Source organism: Bombus pascuorum, chromosome 1 (genome assembly GCF_905332965.1).
Source record: "Bombus pascuorum chromosome 1, iyBomPasc1.1, whole genome shotgun sequence".
Classification (NCBI taxonomy): domain Eukaryota; kingdom Metazoa; phylum Arthropoda; class Insecta; order Hymenoptera; family Apidae; genus Bombus; species Bombus pascuorum.
The window spans coordinates 7703417-7727769 of record NC_083488.1 but is presented as its reverse complement, the minus strand read 5'-3'; the positions used below and the strand labels follow the sequence as shown (position 1 = coordinate 7727769).

The 24353-nt window shown below is 37.6% G+C and overlaps 2 protein-coding genes across 4 annotated transcripts in view; one reads left to right on the top strand and one right to left on the bottom strand.

Annotated features, from left to right (window-relative positions):
- Nucleotides 1–23510, bottom strand: part of LOC132916435 (caspase-1-like) — a 38393-nt gene extending 14883 nt beyond the window's left edge. Inside the window, exons 1-3 of one of the 2 annotated variants that reach the window (XM_060976457.1) lie at nucleotides 23314–23510; nucleotides 18392–18636; nucleotides 1579–1754 (exon numbers count right to left, since the gene is read on the bottom strand). In XM_060976457.1, the coding sequence (XP_060832440.1) occupies nucleotides 1579–1754; nucleotides 18392–18636; nucleotides 23314–23468 (576 nt within the window). In that variant the 5' untranslated portion in view covers nucleotides 23469–23510. The remainder of the gene's footprint in view (nucleotides 1–1578; nucleotides 1755–18391; nucleotides 18637–23313) is intronic. The other variant, XM_060976449.1, reaches the window with a different exon arrangement.
- LOC132916364 (alkaline phosphatase-like) overlaps nucleotides 1–24353 on the top strand; it is a 261957-nt gene that overhangs the window by 143259 nt on the left and 94345 nt on the right. The window lies entirely within an intron of this gene.

The following is a 24353-nucleotide window of genomic DNA, read 5'->3' as shown; positions in this document are numbered from 1 at the left end:
TATATATATATATGCCCAAGCTCATATATATATATGTCGGAAATGAAAGGGCACCGGGCCTTCCCTTTGGAATTCTTTGGAAAATCCCCAACACTTTAATTTTTATAAGTTAACCCAATTATAATTGTACGAGATTTGCGATAATGAGCTTGGGCTCGAGGCGACAACTAGTAGCCGAACGTAGCCGCGGTCACGGGATGAACGTTTTTACCTAATAGAAGTATAGAATAATTGTATAACTCTCCTTAAAAAAGAAATAGTTGTAGCGGCACGTGACAGTAAACATTCCAATGGTCTCTGTCCCGTGGCTCGCCACACACAGACCCTATTCTTCGGGCACGATGATTCCTAGATGTCGATGCATCTCCACAGGACATGTTCAGCTAGCCTGAGGACCCGCTATAAATCTTAAGATTTAATTAACTAAGGACCTTCAAACGGACAAACAGTCTTTATTCTAACAGTCCCTAAATCTATCACCTACTACGGGAAGATACGGGAAATCTGCTTTTCTCACGAACGACGTTCCCGCTAGCAACTTTCTCTAAAGGGCGGCCAGCATCTTTCTCTAACCACCAACATAGAAATTAACCAATTAACAGCGACGTCCATTTCCCTCACTTTCCGAGCGAAGGTTTTCCTCGACGAATCCGATGATCTCGTGCCCTTAGACACACCCCATCATAGTTTTCCTCTGCAGCATCACCGCGACGGAAAACACATTCTCTCGTGCGATCTCGTCAGCGAGTAAAACAACGTCTCTACGATCAGTGGATACTTCGCATTTTTAACCACGAGTACGACTTAGACTTTGGAAGAAAGTATATTCGTTATCCCGTTGGCTGCGGATTCGTTATCGAACCTAAAACCATTGTCGTTAGTGTCTAATCACCGCGGTTACTTGTGGATTCTGTAATAATCACACTTGCGCTAATCAACATTACCTCGATTGCATAACAACGATGGCTAATTCCAGAGAATATTCATTACACGCCCCTTACTCTAATCATAATGTGAACCCGGCATATATATATGCGCGTGTATGTGCGTGTGTACTTCGTGATATTACAATTTCCATAATTTACTTAGTAATATTTTTTTAACGGCTAATAAATTCAGTATGGACTATTGCTGAATTTTCTTCTATAATAATAACATCTCTTTTACGATATAATTTAAATATCGATTAGCCCGTGACTGGATATTTGTTAAGGCCTAAATTTCAAACTCGTCATGGGACTTCTCGCAAACGGCAAATAGTTTTCACGGATGAATATTGAATCGTGTACGGTTCAGGATATCTATTAGCAATAAGCGAAGCACGTTCATTAGCAAGGTTTAAATTGAATATTTGTCATTGACAGAATGCCGATACTACGTTCTAAACGCTTAATCAAATAATCGTGTATCATTATAGAACTGTAACGTATCATTGTTTTGCACGTGCGTCAGCTTATGCAAAACAGATAAAAGTTCGACAATATAGTACATCGATATTAATAGAGATATTCGATCTAAAGCTCGTTAACAACGACAGACGATCACGTTGAAAGCTACAATTGATAAAAGACAACTGACCTGAATGAAAAATAATTTCGGTTTGCCTGCTAAGCTGGGGCATCGATTGCCAAGGAAAGGGCTCCAAAGCATGTCCACTGGATACACATTGTCGGCTGCATACAGGACACCCGATTCTCCGTGCGACATAGCAGCTACGACCAGACAGTCGGCATCCGTGTGGTCTTCCGCAGCAGCTTTAATGAAAGGATTAATTAATTCGGTGGTGCCTGTGATAACGGCCTCGGACTGTTTGCCGGAGTAGCTGATACAGGGAACAATATTGGGAAAGCGAAGCTCAATGCAACATTTCGATGTTCACTCTCGAAAATCACGTAGTCTTTGGCAAGCTTACTATTTCTGTGGATTTAGATTATCCTACGTCTTGATACTATCGCGATACGCGTATCAGATTCCCTGACGATTACTGTCATAGACATAGCGGGCAAGTAAGCTCTACAGGTGTTTGGAACTTGGAGACGTTCGAGGTATTAAGGTAACCGTGGTTGTCGGATGTTGTTTAAGGCTTAAGCTTGCTCGTTTTTCATCCATTCAAACCAGCATAGTCGATAACGCGCGAGACTTTTCATTTTAGGATTATAAGTTGTCGCGTCTAATAGAACAAAATTTACAGCTATCACAGCTAGTTATTTTCACATTCGTAAATGTTGATAAACTGTTCTACTGGTCTATTCGCACCTATTCGTTTGATATTATCTTGTTCAAGTATGTCAATTAATGATATTACTATCATTAGCCGTGATATGGTGCCTATGATTAAAACTACAGAAATAAAAGTCCTCGTGTTAAATTTGGAAACCGCACGGAACAAGTATGCGTCGCGTTATAGATTCAAGCGGTGCGCGAGTTTCCGCACTAGATTTAATGAAAGGATTAATTAATTCAGTGTGGTCCACAATAGTGATGACCGAGCTGTTTACCGTGATGGGTCATACGCAAGCAAATCAAGAGGTTAACGACGACACGTATTGTTCGTTTAACCTCTCACCCTTTCCGATTTGACTGTTGTGTTACCATAGCAAACACCGTCAGACTTGAAAATCACTTTTGCAAACAATTCGAACGCGTTCATCGAATCGTTCACCAAACGAACTTTCCAAACCTTTCGATTTGCTCTTTGAATTTCAAAGCAATTCAACTCAAGCCATTTTCGAGTCATTTCTTCCTTTACCATAAAAGATATAACCCAGCAAACACGAGGATGGCACCCCGCTGGGGGTAGCCACCCACATGCTATATTTTATTTTTATTTTTTTTTCTCAATAAATAAGATATAATATATTACCAAATCTCCTTCAGGACAAATTGTAAAAAAAAACCAAAATAAACTATAAAAAAAAAAATTTTCTTCCTTTACGTTTCTCTGGATTATTTCAGATTGGTATTTCTTCTTCCTTGGTGATTTCAAGTAAAATATGTGCGATCTTTGTAATTAGATTTTCTGAGAACTATGCGTCAAAAGAATTACATTTTTGTTTTTTTTTCGTAATCGATAGCCATTTCATTTAAAAAAAAAAAAAAAAATACGAAGATAAGAAGATACAAACAGTTTAATCATTTAACTAGCCGATTCTTTTTCTCTTTACAGTTGCAATTCTATGGCGTACAAACGTTTCATTCTGTTTAACGATGTAACAATTAGTCCGAATCATCGAGTAAAACTAAGCGGATTTCATTTTTCTTCCAGGGAAATACTGCTTTTCTCTTTGTGAATCAACTTTATCGATTCTTCGCGAACCTTTTAGCTCTTTATATACAGTAGCGGACAAAAGTTTAAGACGAAATGGAAGAAATAAATAATTGATTTACTTTCCATAAAAAATATAAATACGGTGTTCTACTTTTGGTATTAACTAATTGTACATTTGTTTGTACACTTAGAAAAAAAATTTCATTTTGATATTTTGCTCAATAGCTAAGTTATAAAAAAGGAACGAAATCTGTATAATATTTCGTCGGTCAAAAGTTTAAGACTATACAAAAAATATTAATTTTTGGTTAAAAAATATACACAATTTTTGTTTAAATTCAATATTTTGTTCAATATCCGTTATTTCTTATCCCTTCGGTACATCTTCTTGGCATAGAATCTATTAATTTTTTATATTAATCTACCGTAATATTATTCCAGGCTGTTTCAATCGTAGAGTAAAGTTCATTTAAATTTTTCGGTTTATAACCTTGTACTGTCTTTTTTATGATGCTTCACAAATTCTCGATTGGGTTAATGTCTGGTGATTGGGACGGCCACGGCAGCACGGTGATATTTTCTTCTTGAAAAAACTGTTTCACAACCCGAGCCGTGTGCTTCGGATCATTATCATTTTGAAAAATAAAATCATCACTCATATTGTTGCGTGCAAAAGGTAACATTGTGTTCTTGAGTATGTCCTTGTATTGAAAACGGTCCATAATTCCATTGATACGACATATCGGACCAGGGCCGCTTCGAGAAAAACACGCCCACACCATAACGTTGCCACCACCATGTTTAAGAGTTTTTAAAACGCACTGTGTTTTCAAACTTTCGCCAATTCGACGTCTAACGTACCGTATCCCGTCAGAACAGACGCGATTGAATTTCGATTCGTCAGAAAACAATACCTTTTGCCAATCTTCACTTGTCCAATGCTTATGAGCTTTAGCAAATGCAAGTCGTCTTTTTCGATTCCTAGAACTCAGCAGTGGTTTCTTTTGGGGTTTTCGTCCTCTTAAGTTAAAGTCTTCTAATCTTCTCCTAACAGTTCTAGCACTAATTTGTGTATCGTTTTCATAGTTTATCTCCGCAGCAATATTATTTGCACTACGAAAACGATCCTTTTCGCTCAATCGATGAATCCGGCGATCCATTTTCGGTGTTGTTTTCCGTGGTCTTCCGTTTTTCGGTTGATCGCAATACATGCCTGTCTTTAAACATTTATACCAAGCTTGTTTACAAGCTGTTTCTGACCTGTTCACTATATTTGCTATTTCGGTGAAGGTTTTACTTTGCTTTCGCAGCCTTACGATTTGTTCCCTTTCGTTTTCAAGTAAATTCTTTGATTTACCCATAGTCTGTTCCTACCTAAATGAATTTTAAGCAATAAAAGGTACACTAAACAATGATTTTGACATTCCAGAATCAAAATGTTCAAAAACTGTACTCGTACTCACGTTTTACACAGATCGTCTTAAACTAATGTCCACTGTTTCCAAGTGCTAGGCGGTAACTAACTGTTGTAACTCCTACATTGTTTGTATTTAACAACTGACTGTCTGAGGTTACGAAGGTCAAACATACAGCTACGTTATTCCAAAGAGACAAACCGAATAGAAGAACAATATGCGTATAAGATGTTTGTAATCCGGTTTACAAATCATCGTCTTAAACTTTTGTCCGCTACTGTAGCGATGCAATGAATGTTACGTGTGATTTGTTTCAAGATTCTACAGTATTGCAGAAATGTACCTTCTTATACGTATTAATTTCATTACGTATTATTTTTAATATCTACTGTCTTATTGTGCTTTCACTAGAAGTTTACTATCGATGTATTCTATTATTATTAAGTCCGTAAATCGTCTTAGAATCAAGTAATCTACTTAAATCCGATATACTTGAACCAATTTGAATTCTTTTTCTGTAAAATGTAAAATACCGATACTACTGAATAATAATTAAATTACTTAACGATTGAATTAATTATATCTAACGAGATCAATTATTAACGTCACACGGCTCACTCACTAAATCTTTACAAGTATTTTGTTTCAAATTGTAATATATATCTTTTCATTTTATATTTCATAGCCTGCACAGTTTTGCGTCTATTTTCTTGTAAATATGTAAACATCCGCAGTCAAATTGTATCTATGCAAACTTTTGTTCTGCCTGCAAAACTTATTTATAAGGATTATAAATATCGTACTTGTATATTCACCTCCATGAATATTCCTCGCAACTCTCGCACGCGAAACCTACTTTTTAATTTTGCTAGTATATACCGCGTGATAACGTGACTCTGAAATACACATAAAAGCCTGCAAAACTATTCAGGTAATTAACTTTTTAGCCGAGATTTAGAAAGAGATGGTTGAAATGAATTTTAGATAATACGGGATTAAAATATAATGGGAAGAAAAGACGAAAATGCAATCGCGCCACGTTCTACTACTAACTACTTTAAATACGTCTAAAAAATATTATCTAAAAATATTTGCATCTCATTCGAATTTTATCCGTTAATTACTTTAATAGCTAATCACGTTATATTTCTCTTATCACTTTCTGTAATTCTTCGTCGTTATAGGGACCAAAATGTGTGAAATTACCGCCTTTTTCCTTCTTTCGCGTGATGCGGTTAGAAAACTAATTTTCATCGTGGTCTCCGTGTATGATAATTCGTTTGTGTCTGGAAAACAGGCTTGAAACGACTAAAAGATGCAGCTGACACGTTTTAGCAATGTCCATCAGGACTACGAGCAAGCAAGAAAAGTTTCAGAGAAGTTGAAACGTTCTTTCGCGCAATACTGTTCCCTTTCCTCGGTACAGTTGTTTGGAATGCTACCGTTGGAAAAGGTACTTCGCGAACTGAGGACAAACGTATAAACACGTCCTCCACTCGTTTCCTGTATACAATTTACCGCTACTTGCAGCGCCAGAATGCTTGCCGTGGGAAATTGTGAAATACCATAGGCGTCAAGCGATATTGTCGTACGTATTATTAACTCTTTACAGTATTATACTCTTACATACATTTTTCGTATGTTTAGATTTATCAGGAACGTAGTCTTTGAGGAGAATGTTTCATTCTATCCTTACGTTTTATATCTTCTTAAAGGAGTTCTCAAAATTTTAAACCTTCGCGTTATTCGATTCTGAAATTTTCATTCAAATTTCTAAACACTCGAATTGGCGAGTTCGAAGTCTCAGATTTCCGATATATCATATTTTTGAAAAGCGGCTGAGCGTACCGAAAACAAGAACAAAATAATTTCATTACGAAATGGTTCGCGAAGTTAGCAATTTTCTCGGCTGCCTGCCAGGTTAAACAAATAAGCGCCGGGAGCGGAGAAGAATTAGCGCGGGGAGGCGGAGAAAAATCTCCGTATAATTCATTCTCGAACAGCAGCGGGGCGATTTCACGCGCTATTTGCTTCGGTACGATCCTCCGGCCCGTGTATAAGCGCAGAGGACGTAGCAGCCGGTGAACCGTTCGCGTTCGAAAGAACTTGCTTTCGACGATTATACGCGTCATTGTAACCGAAGTTTGCTCGTTACTTCGTCGCTTGCTCCGTCACGATCCATCCGGACGCGTTAATTAATTCGAACGAATTAGTTCAGTCCGAATTAATTATGGAATCGGACGCGGTCGCTCGTCAAAGTATTCCACGAGGAAACCAACTAGAACGATCTTGAGTAGACAAAAGGATGCGCAAACGTACGAAATAGGATGTGCTTCGAGGTAATTGGTTCGCAGCGATGGTAAACGCGACTGTTCCTCCCTACCGCATCTAATAACCCGATACCAGAGCTCTCTTACTAACAATATCCGCTAGCAACATCCACTTCCGCTAGGAGGAAACCGGTATGCCCTTTCCACTGATCAATACGCCCGACTATGCTACAAATTCAGAAGTTTATTACCGGTGTCAGTTGATGCTTTCTCGGCGAATGCAAATCTAGTACTCTGTTGGAGGCGTGAACGGATATGTATGTGCATGCGAGCTTATTTATAGAGGGCGTTGCGTGATTTGTAGGAATGGTTTATGATCGATACATGTCCAATGGAACGGAATAGGAACGTATACTTGGTCTCACCGACATCGAAACGTGTTCTTCGTCGATTAAAAACCAAGAAGTTGCGCAAATATACGCAAAGTAATTTACATATTGCTTTGTTGAAATAAGAAATGTGTATTAAAATAAGCTATTGCACAAATCGGACCCATAGAAACAATTTCAATAATTTGAAAAGTGTGTATGTGTTTATCGTACTACAAATAAAATTGACGGATATCGGTGAAAGGAGAGATATTAAATAAACCACGGAATTTCTCAATTCAGGAGCTAATACGATATTTGAACGCGAGTATTTGTCTCTTTGAGACAACCGGTATAGCTGTGGCCATTCGCGGACGCATACATTTCAGCAAGCTTGACGTTAAAGGCAACCGCTGAAACAGGGCTCTTGGTACGAGCAAACGAGCCACTTTTCGCACCGTTCGAGTCGAGATGCGCGAAGCTCCGAACAGACAGAGAACGGGATATAGGGTGACAGGAGCACACCATGTCGAAGAGGAGCGTCAGTTATAGGAAAAGGAATGCAAATAATTATCCGGCCGGTGCCGGTCACGTTTTTCCATGTGCACAGTTTACGTAATTTCCCGCTGTCCGTTCCGATAAACGTTCAAACGTGATGGGGATTACATGGTCCCTGTGAAATTCCTGTAATTATATTGCCACCAACGAGGATCATTAATAGCTCGTTTCGTGTACGCTTTCCGTTCGCGTGCTGTTTGCTATTTTTCGTTATCAACTCGATCAAATGGGAAACGAGGCTCTCTTGGCGCGGAATTATTACGTTGTTTTACTCGTCGTTTCGCTTGAGAACGATACAAATGTATTTCCACGTTTCGTTGTAAAGTGATACGTTAAAAAGAAGAGGACGATACGAAACATTTTTTTATGGTATATATGACGTTGTGCCGAGTAAAGTTGTCGAGTGTTGAGTGTGATGAATTTCTTGCAGCTTGCGAATATATGGATTCACAGTACTTTCTACCAACGAATATCTCGAATGAGTATTTCAAACGAGGATCAAATGGATACTTGGTGGATTTTAGAAATGAATTTCGAAATCACACTCGAATCAAAATACCAACACATTTGAGTTTAAGTAAAGTCAGACATTGGAATCAAACAATGGAATGTGCAAAGGAATTCGATCGAGTTTGAGAGTCAGAGAATCAAAGGATGGGAAGGCTTCGTGGAATGGTATAGCGAGTTCATCTAATCGTGAATTTGAACAGTTACGGAATTCAGGTGCATATAGATATACTATGTAGTAGACTATATGGAAGTTAAAAAGTTTAGTGAAATGCAAGTGCTCGCTTCCAACGTGTTTAAAGAGAAAGCGCGTAGAATCAAACAGTTGAAATTTACAAAGTAACAGAAGACCAATTTCGCGAACTTCTTAAACATAAAGCAAATGAAAAACACGGAACAGCCGTACCATTGATTCTTTCAGCTGAAAATTTAATTTAAACTAAAACATATGAAACTGCATATGTTTGTATAGAAGAGTCTTCAATAAAGTGAATAAAATGGAATTAAAATTTAAAAGGATATATACTACAACAAAAATAAAGCGTAAACTGATTTCATTGCAATACGTAAAGGATTTCGTTTGAGTTTCTCACGTATTCGTTGAACCGATTTCACCTAACAATTCCACTATTCTTGCAGCAGGAAATTGAAACATTTATCACACTTCACATCCACAGTCACACCTTAAATCGAACTCTTTCATTGGAAAAATTCTACGTTTACGTAACTCACGATTGAGCGAAAATTATAAGTTGTGTCGAACATACAATTACACAATCGTTTCAAAGGAAAGAAGCGAATGATCTTTTGGTATCTAGCGAAAAACGAGAACTTCGGCAACTGAAAGATTCTAGCGGCGGGTCTTTCCGCATCTTTGAATGAGAACCCAGCACGCGAGATAGGCATCGAACGGATGCGCACCCGATGTTTCATTTTCAGTCGTCTGGAAATCGCCTGAACGCATGGCAAGCGTTCGAATCGAAAAAAAAACGAAGAGCTATGTCTGACAAAATTCGCTTAAATCGAACGGCGAAACGATATGTCAGATAGTACAACCTCGATGGACGTAAATGATTAAATTTTCCAATGTCTTCCGTGATCGGATCAACGTGTGCCCAAACCGAATTATACTCTAATACTAATTTAATATTTCGACCATGAATTTTGCACGTAAAAACAATAAAAATGGCTCGTAAATATATACTCTGTTTAATCTTATTTTCGAGTTACGTATAGTGAGTTTTGTATTTTAAAAACTGTATCTGCATATCTTCATCAGAGATGTTCGAAGTAAACAAAATTCTTTGCTCGAGAATACAAGACTGGATACGTTTTATCACTGACTGTCCTACTCTCTCCATTTCACCAGGTATTTCTCGGGTTTTCTTTTGTTTGTAGATAAATAGGTAAAAGAAATTAATTCAAGTACTTCCATTTTTTCATAGTATTATTGCAACATAAAATTCCGACATAAATAGGGCATTCGTTTATATGAACAGTTTTTATCGTCGTCCTTTGCAGAATCCACTGTCGAAGCGATTTCTCGATGCTGCACCCTAAATACACGTCGAAACTTCTCTTTTGCTACTTCCGATAATCTCGTGAAGTACAACTTCGAAAAGATACTTGAAAACTGCTTTCCAATTTTTTCGTTTCTACTTGCAGAGTAAAGTTTATCCGAGCTTGGACAGTAAAAATTATGCCCAATCGCCGGAAATTGTGGCATGACCGCCGTGTTAAATCCACAAGAGAAGAATGAAACTGCAATAGCTACGTTTCTCGTGCAGTTTAGTAGCTCGATAACTATCTTTAAAGCGAACGAATAAGACTGAGCGGATTTCTCCTTAACTTTGAATTAATTACTCTATTTCCTTTTCCTTCAAATTTAGATAGAAATACGTTCCTTTGCTTCTGATATTTGACATTATTTGGTCTTTTTGATCGTCTTACACCGGTAAAGCATGACTTATCAATTATAATTGTAGAGGCTCAGCATCGATATGTAATTATGTACGTTCATGAAACTTTCAACAATTACGGTAATGGTTAAACAAACCAACGTATTGCTAGTGTGTTAGTGTTTGAGTAACACACATCGATATATCCATTCAATTGTCTCATTGTTTCCTCATCGATATTATTCAAATCGTTAAAATTTGCGGTTTCAAATTGTTACCACCAGAAGAGAAAATTGTAATTGTTCATTGCATTATTTAGTACATTGTTCTATAGTTCGTTTGGTTTATATTACGTATTATCTTCGATACATTAATTATACGATTATCGGTGTTTCTAGCTAATACGATTATCAAGCGGTGATAACTGCTCGTGTTTGTGAGATATAACATTGACTGATAATAATAGAAATATTTCGAAATCGAAGGTTTAATATATTGTTGAGAGATATAGAAAGAGAGAGAAAGCGAGAGAGTAGTATTATCTTTGCAATTCAAACATCATTCAAATTATTATTATTGAAAGCATTAGAATACTATTTTTCTAATGATGTTTATCGTTGCCTCTTAAATTATTTATAAAAACGATCGTACGTAATATAAACAACTATTACAAATGGAATCTCAGCTAGTAGTATCGTTTTGTCATAAGCAACTTTAAACGAAATTTTCATTACATTATTTTAATTTTTATTTACTGGATCTTTATTTCGTAAACTATAAGTGCGAACTAAAATGGAATACTTTGAAACTAAATCGAAACTGCTGTGGTTTACCTATAACTCAATCAAAAATCAAAGCAGAACCGATACATCATAACCCTTACTTCGCTAACAGCATTTGATACTAACCATCCATAACTTGAAGTATCAGATTTCCTACACCTCTGTTAAACATCCATTGGCACGTGGCCAATATGGACAAGCCTTAACGCGTGCCGAGCTATGAAACAGCTAGTCGGCCGTGAACTGAATTATTAAATCGCGTCCGATATTGTTATGCGCGCTACGAGCAATTGCTTCGAACGTTTTCACCTCGTTCACAGCGTCGATTCACGTGCGATTATCCTTAGCTTTTAAACTGTGTGATTTTAAACTGCGCATTCTGTATGCTACCGAAGCGACACGTCGATCACGAGGCTGTTTTAATCAGGTTCGAGGCGTAACTTTCTTCTTCTCTGTCGCGGATTAAAAACCACCCTGGGCAAATTTCACCGGGGATATTTAACTATTTACCAAGCCTGTTTTCACCCTTTCAGCCGGTGCTGTCCGACGAAGAGCTCCGGAACTGCTATTTGCTCAGCAAATAGAAGTCGCGTATACGCTTGTTTTTTGCTTCCGATATCGAATCCAAACGCGACGATACGAGCGCACCGCACCGACTAAACGGCCAAAAAAAGATGAAACTGTTTATTTATTCCGAGTTTTATTTACGAACGAGAGCAGATGAAAAGAAAAATAAGAGATTCACTCAAGCATTCTTGTCGACTCTCGTTTTAAAGAAAGAAGAGATGACAAAATTATTGAATTTACGAATTGGTGAAATAATTTGAAACATTTTATGTGCGTGTGTCCAAGGTTTCTCCACTGTACTTTTATTTTATTTCAAACTTTTTTGCAGCTACACCTTGACGTTAGTCCTTTTATTCACATTCCGATTCTTCTTAATCTATTCCTTTGAAAATAATATTGTGACTACGTATTTTGTCAAATTTTAGAACATTCTACTGATATAAAAAAAGGGCATCTAGCGATACTAATATGAAAGTGGAAAATTAAATCGTCATTTGAGTGTTTGTAGATACATGCACCTGCAATATAGGTATCTATTCATTGCGTTAAGATCTAAATTTGTTTTTATTTGACTTTTGTACTAGTCGAACAAAACTCTGTTTGCGTGGCTTCAATGGGGGCAGAGTATACTTGAGAAAATTGGTGTTCTTAAAATATTCATGAAACTTTCAAGCATTTTACTATTTGTTCATCCTTCCCTTCTCGTAGCTCTATTAGATTTCGATACACAAAGATCTACGTTTAATATTTAATTTTACAAAATGTGCAATGTATATTTATCCTATCTCAAATTACTAGAATATGAGAACAATACCACAAACGGAAGCTTTTACCACTGAAACATTTTATTCGCATTTTAAAATAGCTATCTATATCGAGAGAACGTACCACGATCATAATATCGATCTAGCGTGCGATACTCGCTTTATTATCGATATCTCCATCGTACAAACAGCCAATTGAGTAGCAAAAATTTCAACGTTGTCGAGTGACTAGATGGAAAAAGTTTCTGAACTCTTCAGAGTCCAATCGAATTCACAGAATAGAAGCTGAGCTAACATGGCACAGTGCCAGAAATTGAAGCATTAAAAATAGCGACAGCAACTTTTATAAAATATATAATCGAGCAGCTTACGTAGCTACGCGTTCAAAACAGTTTCTCGCAACCCCGTTGCCGATCGTATCGTTGATACGTACTACTGCTTCCGTATTAGTGCACGATATGTAAAAATTAAATCGAAATATCCGGTTCTACTGAGTTAGCTCGCTATACGCAGATATTCCTGTCGACGTTCTGAAATATAAGTGTCTTATACTGTATCTCAAATTTTCATTTTCAAAATCACGATCTCACGAAAAAAATTGAGAGCCTGGATACCGCGTTAACTTCGTTGATTTCCTGAACTCAACTGAAACGTGTTCCGCATACACGTACATTTTACACGCTGGTTACCTTTTGTACGCTCAATTGGGAAATTGTTTTACTGCTCAATTATAGAAAAAATGCAATAATTGCAAAACAGAGTAAAACGAGATCCTTTGTAGCATTCAACGGTTATAATTCGATAACATTTATACTCGCTTGAATTTAATCTAAAGAGACAGTAAAATATAATATTCTACTCGAAGTACCAGTAATGTATTTTATTGTCATTAGGCAAAACACAATCAACATAGCAAATTACAAGAAACAGCTCATCGCCCATTTGAAACTAACTGTGGACGTATTTGTGTAATGTTCTGATAATGTTCCGTTGGCGAGGGTATTATCTGGCGACATCGTATGAATAGTGCAATGGCAATTTTTCATTCGCACAGTCGTGGCCAACGTGCGCGCGGTCGAATAAAACAGCGATCATTAAACCTGTTTAATTACACGCCGTTTACAAAACACCTGTCGACCGGCCAAAAAATTTCCCGATAACTGTAACGACACGGAATAATTGAAAGTCCCGTTCTGCCGGCTGAAATGGAACTTTTAGTCGCTGATGAAATCGTGCAAAAAAATGTCTGCGAACGGCAGCAACATTCATCGAGGGAGATCGCAATTTTTTTTTTTTTTATGGCTTGTCATCCAATACTTCTCTACATATTTCTATCATTTTTATATGTATTTCGAATTTATTACTTTCATTGTATATTTCAAAAGTAAAAAATTAAATATTGACTCAAGCCATCGGCTTTTAATAATCCATGTAAATTTTACATGTATTGGCAAATTAAGCTGAAATCAAGTAAAATCGAATAAAATCGAGAAGCGAAGTACGTAACGTGATACGCGTTTTCGAAACGCTCGTAGCTCCAAATACAAATTTTTCGTTGCCAATATTTCCGTGTTTATAGGCTACGCTCATTTTTTATTAACTTCAGGCTTTCAAACATGTAGAATGCATAAAATATCTAGTAGAATTTAACTCTCATCCTTCGCCTTCAAAATTGGAAAAAGAAAAAAAGAAGGAAATCGTACGAAAACGAACAACGTGGAAAGCAAGGCAGATAAGAGGAGAAAAAAGAAAAAAGAAAAAACTAGCTATAAACGGTACACGATATACAGTCGGTGACAAAAGTAAGTAGACAGATAGTGTAAGTACTAGTACTTGTATTAGTCGTACACACACATTAAAGTTTCATTTACTTACTATACGTCTTTATAGTACATATGTTATTTAGTACATAATTGAAATTAATATTTATATTTTTCTGTAAACGAGTCGTATTTCAACGAAATCTCATTCATACCTATTTCCACTGCCTGTCCAGTTACTTTTGTCCTCGACTATCTCTTGACGCATCCCAGGCCGACGGAGTATGAAAAGTTTCCTCGCTTATTATAAAGTTCCGCGATCATCCGACTTTCTGCTCCACTACGCGTATACGCCCATATATTTCGCGTGATTGTCTCTACTAGTTATACCTTGGTGGAAACCGGTTACCTGGCTGGCAGAAGGAAGCTTAATGAGCTCGTTTCATTGTAAGATGTTTGTGCAACTTCTCGTAACGTTCATTCATCGACGTCATCATTATCCATGCTCGGACAATCATGTTCAAGAGACGACAGACCCCGTTATACTTCCTTCTTTTTCCTCGCCAAACTTTCGACAAAGACTTTCACGAGAATCATTGATAGACCACTGTCGCTATTTAAGCCTCTTTATATAAAAATTTGCCGAACAAAAAAAAAAAAAAAAAACGCGGAACTCTATTCAAGGTTGACCAACAGTCTCTGTCAATTTATCCTCGATCGATTCAGGATAGGTTTACTATCGGGATGAAACGGAACAGTGGTTTGGTCGATGAATGAAGTTTGAATGCAGTTGTAGATTTTAGGAATGTTTATCGACCGTCGACGTTCTTCTTTGTTTGCGTCGCTAGCCTTTAATCTCGTATTGTAAAAAAATGCACTTCAACCTAATTCATCGTAATTTATTTTCTTCTTTGGAGAAAAAATTTAAGAGAGAATAATCGCGATTGAATCGATCCACGGGTTAAGTATTTTTCCGATATTTACGAACGAGTTAGCGATCTGTTGAGTGAAAGCTGAAAATATTTTACAGCGGAGTATTAAATCTGCTTTAAAGTAAAAAATTCGGAAAATAATAAATAGATTTCATTTAAACTCGCAGCTTTCCACTAACAGCAACTATGTACATATCGGAGAAACGTTTAGAGAATGCAAATTTTATTCGAAATTCGTGAGTTCCAATAGGAGGAAAAATTGAGGGCAGAGATACTTTTTATGCATCAAACATGCAAATGGGAATGTCTTGTAAGGAAGGTTTGAGGACTGGAAAACGACGAGAAAATCGCGTGTAAACACTCGAGTCTATTTCAGCATTCCCTTTGCGTGTGACACGAATTTTATCTGACATTTGTGCGTCATAAGGAGACAAAAATTCGAGACCTTTTATGTTAAAAATTCAGTTTAAAGAATAAAACTGATCTTAGATATCTTAGCTTTTCGCTATTTTATTATTACACCGATATATATTTTCATCAATAATTTAAATATTATTCTATGCTGGCAAATATGTTATACGTGAAACCAAGTCAAACATGGAAAAATGCCGAAATCATCGTTAAATATTTAATTCATTATTTCCATTATTAACGCTATTGTTTTCCCATTACCGTTTCAACGATATTCCCGTTTGTATTACGAAATTCCATCGACTCTACCCCCGGAGATTGATCCTACGATACAATTATGCGATACAAAAATGCGATAGAGAATTCGAAACGCCTGACAAATTTTCATAGGCCAGTTATACATCAATATTTTTGCGACGAATAAATTTAATTCCATTTCCGAACAGGACTTCAATAACAAATTTCCACGATCCGGTTTTTCACAATAATTTAACCAATTAACACGAATATTTCATTTAAAAAAAGGTATTTAAATATCTATCGAAGAAATAGGCTTGATTTTGAATTGTTCGTTAGTATGACTCGCAACATTGTCGATATCACTACTAACTTTCAAGCATCGATAATGATCTTAGCTACGCGTGACCAAATATAACTTTATCGAATTCAGGCGCTACAGAACCAATCACGGTTAAGTGATTAAATTGGCAAGAAATTGAGTGCATGAATCATCTTTCGTTATAGGTTACTGAACACTTTTCAAGAATTTTTATCGTGCCGAATACTTTATCCTCCTTAGAAAGATTACAAGCATTATTTGAACATCGCGTTCTCATTCATCATTCGGACAACAGCTTCTCCAATAATACATGACTCTCGTACAATTCATAAATATTGTTTTTCTTTCTTTAATCATATCGTCCTATATACATTTAATATTATATATTACACCTGTTTAGAGTAAAGAAAATATTTAGTAGACGATTTATCGGTTTCCCATCGACCCGACGAAAGGAGCGATACAGATATCATAAAACGCGGACTGCAACCAAGCCGTTCATTGAAATTCATCGTTCGGATAATCCTACCATGGAAAGGCGTTTTAAATGAAACCCTTCAGAACGTTTGTTGCGATCTATGGATGATTCAGGAGCGCACGATTTACGAGCTTCACGCTTGCCCGACAATGTAAGAACATCTTTGTTCGACGTCGACAAAAGCGTTTGATAAATGTATGTCGAACACGGTGGTGACGCCTATTGTGTCAATATTTGAATGGATCAACGATAAATAGAAGAAAGAGGAAAGGAAAAGAATGAATCGAACGAGAACGGTTCCTGGTGACTTTTCATGGACAGTTACGCTTCCGCTTTTATCCTCTTTTCAAACGGTTTACCGACGATTTGTTGAGCAAAGGTTCCAACGTTCGCCAAGCCACGCGAATTTTATGGCCACGTTACGGCTCCCCGCACGCTAAGCGAATTTAGGAACATCGGTTTGCCGAGTTCGCGACGAATATGTTTCGAATGTGCTCACTGGAAAACAGCGTTCCACGCCTGTGTCACGGCCTCTGTTTAAATCTGCTGAGGATTCCGTATAAATTTACACGTTGTGTGCCGCTACATGGAATTTGAAGATCACAATGAAATTGAAGAACACAATGGAATTTGAAATTGAATTGTTCCATGAATTATACATGAAGTATTCCACATAAAGAATTTTTTTCCTTAAATTAGTCTTAGCCTCATGAGTAAGAAATACTATACGTATTTGTTATTTATATTCACGAAGATAGTCGATAAATTATTGTTCAAGTATAGCCTTCATACGAAATAACTAGTGAATCAATAATATTCGTTCCATTTGCAAAAAGACACTAATATTAAAATCGCCGATAGATAACAATTTGAAAAAGATAACGATTTAATCGGACGATATCCGTACGAATATTCTTTTTGTATTTTTAGTAAATAATCTGAGAGGAAATAGCATGTATAAAATACTATTGTATACGTTTAAACTCTAAATGTTTTATACGCGTGTATAATCAGTCAGCAGGATACATTTATAATTATACGTAATCGGACGGTCGAAATCGATGATTCTTTTCGTTTGAGGTAATTCAGCGGGTTTGAAAACATTTCGATTTAGAAGGCAATCGCAGCTGAATCAGGTTTCAGTCGACACGGACTATGGCGGACTACATCAAAGTGACGTTACCCAAATAATGGATACGCGATTCGTTACCCAGTCACGGTCAAAATGAATTATTTCACGTATTATCCGTCTCCGCTTGCCATCACGGATTGCACGCTGTTTAACGAGCAGCGCAGAAAAATGATTAAAACCTGTCCCCGGCTACGAATAAAACGTGGTTTGCGCCCCAAATCGCGTTATCCCCAGCCTGCTCGCATGACAGTCTGCTACTTCGAATAAAAAATTTCAAAGCGGAAACGATCCGCCGGAATTTATCGTAATTTCGCGAATGATTTTCATGCAATTTCACGCGGCAACATCGAGGGACCAATTGCAAATTGCTGGACCGGTTTTATTTTTGTTTTCAATTCTGTCACGCGTTCGTTGTTTCAATGAGCAGAGGAAATTTGCAAGTTTATCGTTTCAAGACAAAATTATTTTCGTGTCTTATCGGATGGATCGCGTCACATTTTCTACGTAATGTCGTTATTCTAACGGAAATAATTTATAAAATGATTGAAATCGTAGTAAATCATTTTCAAATATCGATTCGAGATAAATTAATGATCTAAGTGGAATTTCATTTATAACGCCGTTCGCTCATTTTTCATCACTTCAAAATGACTTACGGTGTCAAGCAAAGAACCAGTTCAAAGAAGCTTCTTCTTTCAAGACTTTGGAAAATGTGTGCTTACCGTTTTGCACCGTCGACAATATCGTTTTAACATTCGAGTCGATGTAAACTCGAACGTCAAAGCCAAGGTACTTTAATGTTTGCGCCAGTTCCTGCGAATCTTTTTCCCCACCAACTCGTGTTTCCAGTTTCTTGAAGTTGACGTGGCTGAAGATTAACGCGATACCTCTTCGTTTGTGATTCATGTTATATATTTCCGAATGTTGGTCCAGATTAATTGTGCAACTCGGTCTGACAGGCTCATCCCTAAAGAAAAAAAGAAAAAGAAAAACGATATATGTAAATTAAAGAATTCCCATTTTTCTTAATATCGAAACGAATGAACAAGTGCGTAGACACAAATGTAATCCAAGAGGAGCATAATTCAAATATACATAGAAAATTGCACAAAATTTTTATAGAAAAATTAACAAAATAGTATCGCGTACTAACCTCCCATAGTTTATCTTCGACATATCGAAATCATATCGTTTGGGAGTTATCCTATTTCTCTACGAACCCTGTTTCAACTTCCTCCCAGCGGATATACACATTCAATATCCCAGAGGCAGTTTACGCAATTCGTATTCCGCGTGGAAACAATTTATTCGTTCGATTATGGCGTCGACACGGCGGTGTTACGCGAGCGAACGGTATTTAATTAGGAGATTCATATTCCAATGTAAATTCGATGCCGTAATTCGTTCTTTCCACTCAATTCTAGTCCGTCTAATATAGGACCTGTTAAACGGCGAATTACACAGCTCGAAAACCCTTCTCATTCTGTTTTACGATCGTTGTACATGTTCGCACGCAGGCTCGCGGATTCGCAATAACTAGCGCGCGTATATTTTTGCCCGTCGAAAAATTTCTCTGTTTCCGAATTTCGTCGATCGATACGGCGCCATGGTAGGAAGTCGGTAAAAAAAAAAAAAAAAGAAAAACAGAAAAAGAAGAAAAAAGAATGAAACCGAAACGCCGCAACGAAGCGCGTATCCGCAATTTCGGTGTCGACGTCGCACGTTGACGGTTTTTACGTTGCTCGTAAAATTTTGGACCTGGAAAAGAGAGTTGGCTAGCTCGTTTGCCAGGACAACGGTCCACAGACGCGCGACAAATAACGTCTCTAGGAGGCGAAGGTCGACGCTAAGCACAATTCTGCAAGAAACTTTTCGACGTTTATGCGGCCGTGAATCCAACGAATGAACATTGTCTCGGTGTTTGTGTATCGTAGTTCATCTCTAAATAAGATATAAGTTTCTTCCTCAATAGTATTTAATAGTATCATCTAAATTAGTGCATTTGCTCGATAGTAGAAATACGATGATTTATCCAACAGAAATTTCGACTGCAATGAACTTTGGAATCTTTCAACTCTGCATTTCTCCAACAAAATACTTCCAACCTTCTACCTATATTTGCTCCAACTTTCCAAAACCCAACGCAACCAATCGAGAACTGTACAAGCTCCAATTCTCCGTGAACGTTTAGGAAACAGCTGTTGGAGTACACTTATAGAGAGCTAAACGAAAGCGTCGGAACTCGTATTTCTTGGGCACCGTGGCAACTTCCGGCGCGCGAATTCGAAAGGTTTGCCTCTACGGGAAAGGCGCGAAAGCGTATAATCTGTCGCGAGAGCCTCGCTCTCGTTCCAAAGTGTATTAGGCTGTTTCGTACTTTCCGCTCACGTACGAAAGGTGCACGCTACGAACGGAAAATCTTGCTCGCTGGTGGAAAGAGCGTCTGCAATCTACGTTCGCAGAGAAGCGCACATGAGCGTGCACGAGTCCGCCGTATCATCCGACGGTCGATTTAATTTTAACTTAGATCGCAATCCCAGGCTAAAGAACTTCCAAGTAATGGTTCGACCGTTTTATCGTACAACTACGTTGCCCTCCTACCTCCTTGTAAACGTGTGTACGTGAACTGATCGAACCAGTCGCGTGTTCGGTGAAGTTAGTATGCGCGATTACCACCATTTTCACACGATGAGCACCAAGTAACACGCCGTGATACTACGACGAATCGGATATAGAGATAGGTATTGTCGGGGAATCGAGTGAGACTTTTTCGACTTTTAGATTATTATTTAATTATTTAAAAGACGAGACGCTGGTGTGATAATAGTACTTTGCTATTCGAGCTTAAGAAACACGGAGTGAGATGCAGATTTTCCGAGTGATTGCTTTAATCAATGATGGAAGAAAATTAAAAATTTGTCTTTGCGTGTTTTGTTAAACAGTTCTCTCTATGTTTGAAATAAAATAAACGTGATAAAAAATCTCGTGTAGGCGATTGAAATTAATTCTGCAATCGAGATCAAGTGCATCGCGCTATTTCTACAATGAGTACTTTTCGTGAAAGCGATTGTATCGTTATTTTTTAATTATACTACTAAATGGCGCATTTTACAACTGCAGATAACACGATGTTCCTAAACAGCTGGCAATTATTATCGCATTTACAATGCGCGTTCGTGTTGTAGTAGGAGTATACTCTCAGAGAGAAGTATGGTTGTTGTGTTTGGAACTTAGAACTCTATGAATGCGTGCGTCAAAGGCTATATACTTGGTTGAATTGCGTGCATCTATGTGCGAACGTCTGTGTAGGATTGAATCCTCTTACGGGAGAACAGTGTGTACTTGAAACGAAGTTCCAGCAGGCATAACAACAATTCCAACGTGCTTTCAGAATTTAGAGACTTCTCTTGTGAAGAAACAATAGTGTAATTTTTATAAAATGCAGATATATTCTGCGCCTTGTTTACACTGTGTTTAGTACGTTGTTGTGAAATTCTGTCGAATTTTTTTCAATTTTGTGTTAGAAATTATAATTACTCTGCCGCGTGTAGTGCTAGGAGACCCATTTTCCGACTATACAAAATTCAGAGATATCTAATTTCGATATTTAACAGATACATATACCGTATATCGTTCTCGATTTTTATCGATGTTATCGCGGCACAACGTGCAAGTTGATATTACTAGTTCAGATTAGGATTCAGTTTTATGTATTTACGTGCATTTACATCCATCCTATTGCTTATGCCATGTTTACTATCTCTGGTACACAATCATAGCAAAGGTACTGTTTAAGTTTAGCTATAAACATTATTACGTCAGAGTCCATTCGTTACACCGTACTCAAATAAATTTTACCTTTAGGTACTTAACATCGCTCTCGAAGCTCAGTTTGTCAACAAACAAATGCATAATATTATGCATCGCTGTTTAAACCTTCTACCTCCTTCATAACATCGAACAAAATCGAAGAGGAATGAAAATATTATTACCTTCTGTTAAATAAACATCATTAAAAAGGGAATAAAAATCCATGCAATTCATTGACGATTTTACGCGTCGATTGTAACTGAATCGTTTCAAAACTGTAAAAACCACCTGCGCATCGCTCGAAACACGTAGCAAAGCGGTCGAAAAAGAGAGGTGGTGGGACATGAAAAACAAAAGAACGAACGAAAGAGGGACACAAAACGTCAGCCAACGATGCTGGATAGGGCTTTTTAAACGGCTGGAGATAGCAGGTTGCCAGTTGAAAGACTCTTCCCTAGGTGAATGTAGAGACACGCTTTCATGGGCGCGCAGTCGGGCAAATTCGTGCACGCGGACGCGAATAACGGGGTCTTGCTTGACAAAGCCCGCTGCAAAGTGCTTACAAACTAGTCATAAATGCGCGCGGACCTACCGCCCATTACCAAACAAACGTTCATTGGGAAAGAGAAACGAGTTACCGGTATTATAGCAGTTCGTCGCGTTTCCTTTGAACTCGAAAACATTTTGTACCGACCACTAATTCCAACCCTCTGTTCGCTCTGTCTCGACGCCGGGAATATAAATCCCCGAGCAACGATTATAACGATCCAGTCCAATTGAGGGAAGAAGACCGTCGGCTACGAAATTGCGACTGGGAATGAGGGACTGTCAATTTTGTTTTCAGCGAGTTCGAATCTTTTCCTCTTCCTCTACGATTAATACGAAGATATGATAAACTGGTTAATGTAACTGGACGGTCATTTGGTTCGGAGATTTTATGTGTCTTTTCGCGAAGGACAAGGCGAGTCGCGAATTTTTTGCAAATTTTCCTTAAAATACGCATGTAAATTGGAAGAGGGTAAAGTTCGGAGATTTCGAAAAGAGGCTGAGTGTTTTGCTTTACTATAATTGTTCCTATCATTTGCTATATTCTCGATGATGAACGACGTCGGGAAATTGTCAAAGAGAAAAATTCCGATAAGCTTTACCTCTCTATGGTGTGAATTTAATAATGTGGTTGTAAACTGTTACTGGTCTTTCCTTTCTTAGTGAAAGATTCGAAACATACACACACATATATATACATCTCTCGTTAGCTCAATACTCGAGGAGCGAAGTTATACTCCGTTTAACTTCTCCAAATCATAACGCGGTAACACGGTTCTCCTTAATATTTCAGAGTGCAATAAGCAGACACCTCGCGCGACATACAGCCATAAACTGACACGTAAAATTAATTTCAGCATAGAAATGTTAATTCTCAGCCGGTAAATATGCATATATCATGTGCTGACCGTGCTCCCTGCACTTTCATACACGTTGGTAATATACAACCGTTCTAGATCACGCGAAGCGGTTTCTACGTTTATTGCGCCGTTGACGCTTCACACGTAGCCCAGCGTAAGTCACGTTTATCAAAGATTTGATATCTGAACACGTATATGTTACTGTTTCCGTTAGCGTGCCCGCTCGAAGAAAAAATACACCGCTTTCTCGTATTTTCTGAAACCATTTCGAGGATACCCCTTCTCGCTGACAAATAAAATCGATCATTTTCGCTGAAGATCGACCGTTACGGTCCTAATTCTTTGTTTTGTTTTCAATGTTGTCGCATCATCAAAGAATATTCATTTAGCTATAAACCGATCTCTCAAAGAAATGTTAAAACACTCACTTTGGTTTTGTAGACATCCAGCTATCCACTTGGCAGTGCGAATTTTCATTTTCTTCAAAGAACTTTTGACGTAGTAATCTGTTGCGCTCTCGTAATGATTCCATCGTGAATATTCCTAAAATTGTCTGTAGTAAATCCTTGAGTAATGTTGTCATTTGTAATCACTGTTACAGAAAACCAATGAGGAAGAGATGGCGTACAGTTTTATAGGTAGTACCTTATCTTATCAAAGTACTGATATCGTATTCGTTATTGATATCGATCTTTGTTACTGGAATCATTTGTGATTCGCAAAGCAGGAAAGGAATCAAAGTGCCGTATATTACTAGCGCTTTTCTAGCCTTTTGATCGCGTTATCAGAACTGGAAACTCGCACCTTTCTGGGCATCTGGGTTATAACAGTGCCGTAGTATTACTTAAATCGTACGACGATCGGCTGGTTCGTACAATTTTCGAATAATAAGAAAACTGTCGGATGTCAGCAGTATTTTACTCAAGGTCGGCCTTCTAGGGATAATACCATCAAGATTTATGTACACCAAGGTTCCGTTCTCTCTATTCCACTATGTGGTCTCTGACCTCCCAACTTCCCGCAACGTGGTCGCTAAAGAAAGGCCGATTATCATAACGCACAATGCGCTCGACGAACGTCCGAAATAATTTATGAGGCAACCCATAGAGAGCTCGTGCCGCGTCAGTTGCGAAACGTTTGCTTTACTTTTGATAAGAGCAGCATTCCTTTTATCGTGATAGATGAAAAGATACAAATGGATTAGCAACGATCTTTTTTTTCGGAAGGATTTTCCAGTGAATATGAAATTATTTCTATTTCCTTGAATAATTCTCTATCCTTTTCTTTATTTCTAATTGCAGATATTTATACGTATGATGTTAAGGTTCTTTAATATATTTTAATATCTAACTTTTATTATTTAATATTTAATATATCTACTAATTCGATATCGAATAAGGAATCAATGTAACATCGCACGAGATGCTGAGAGCATTGATTGGTCGATGCTGTGGTCATCGTGTGTATC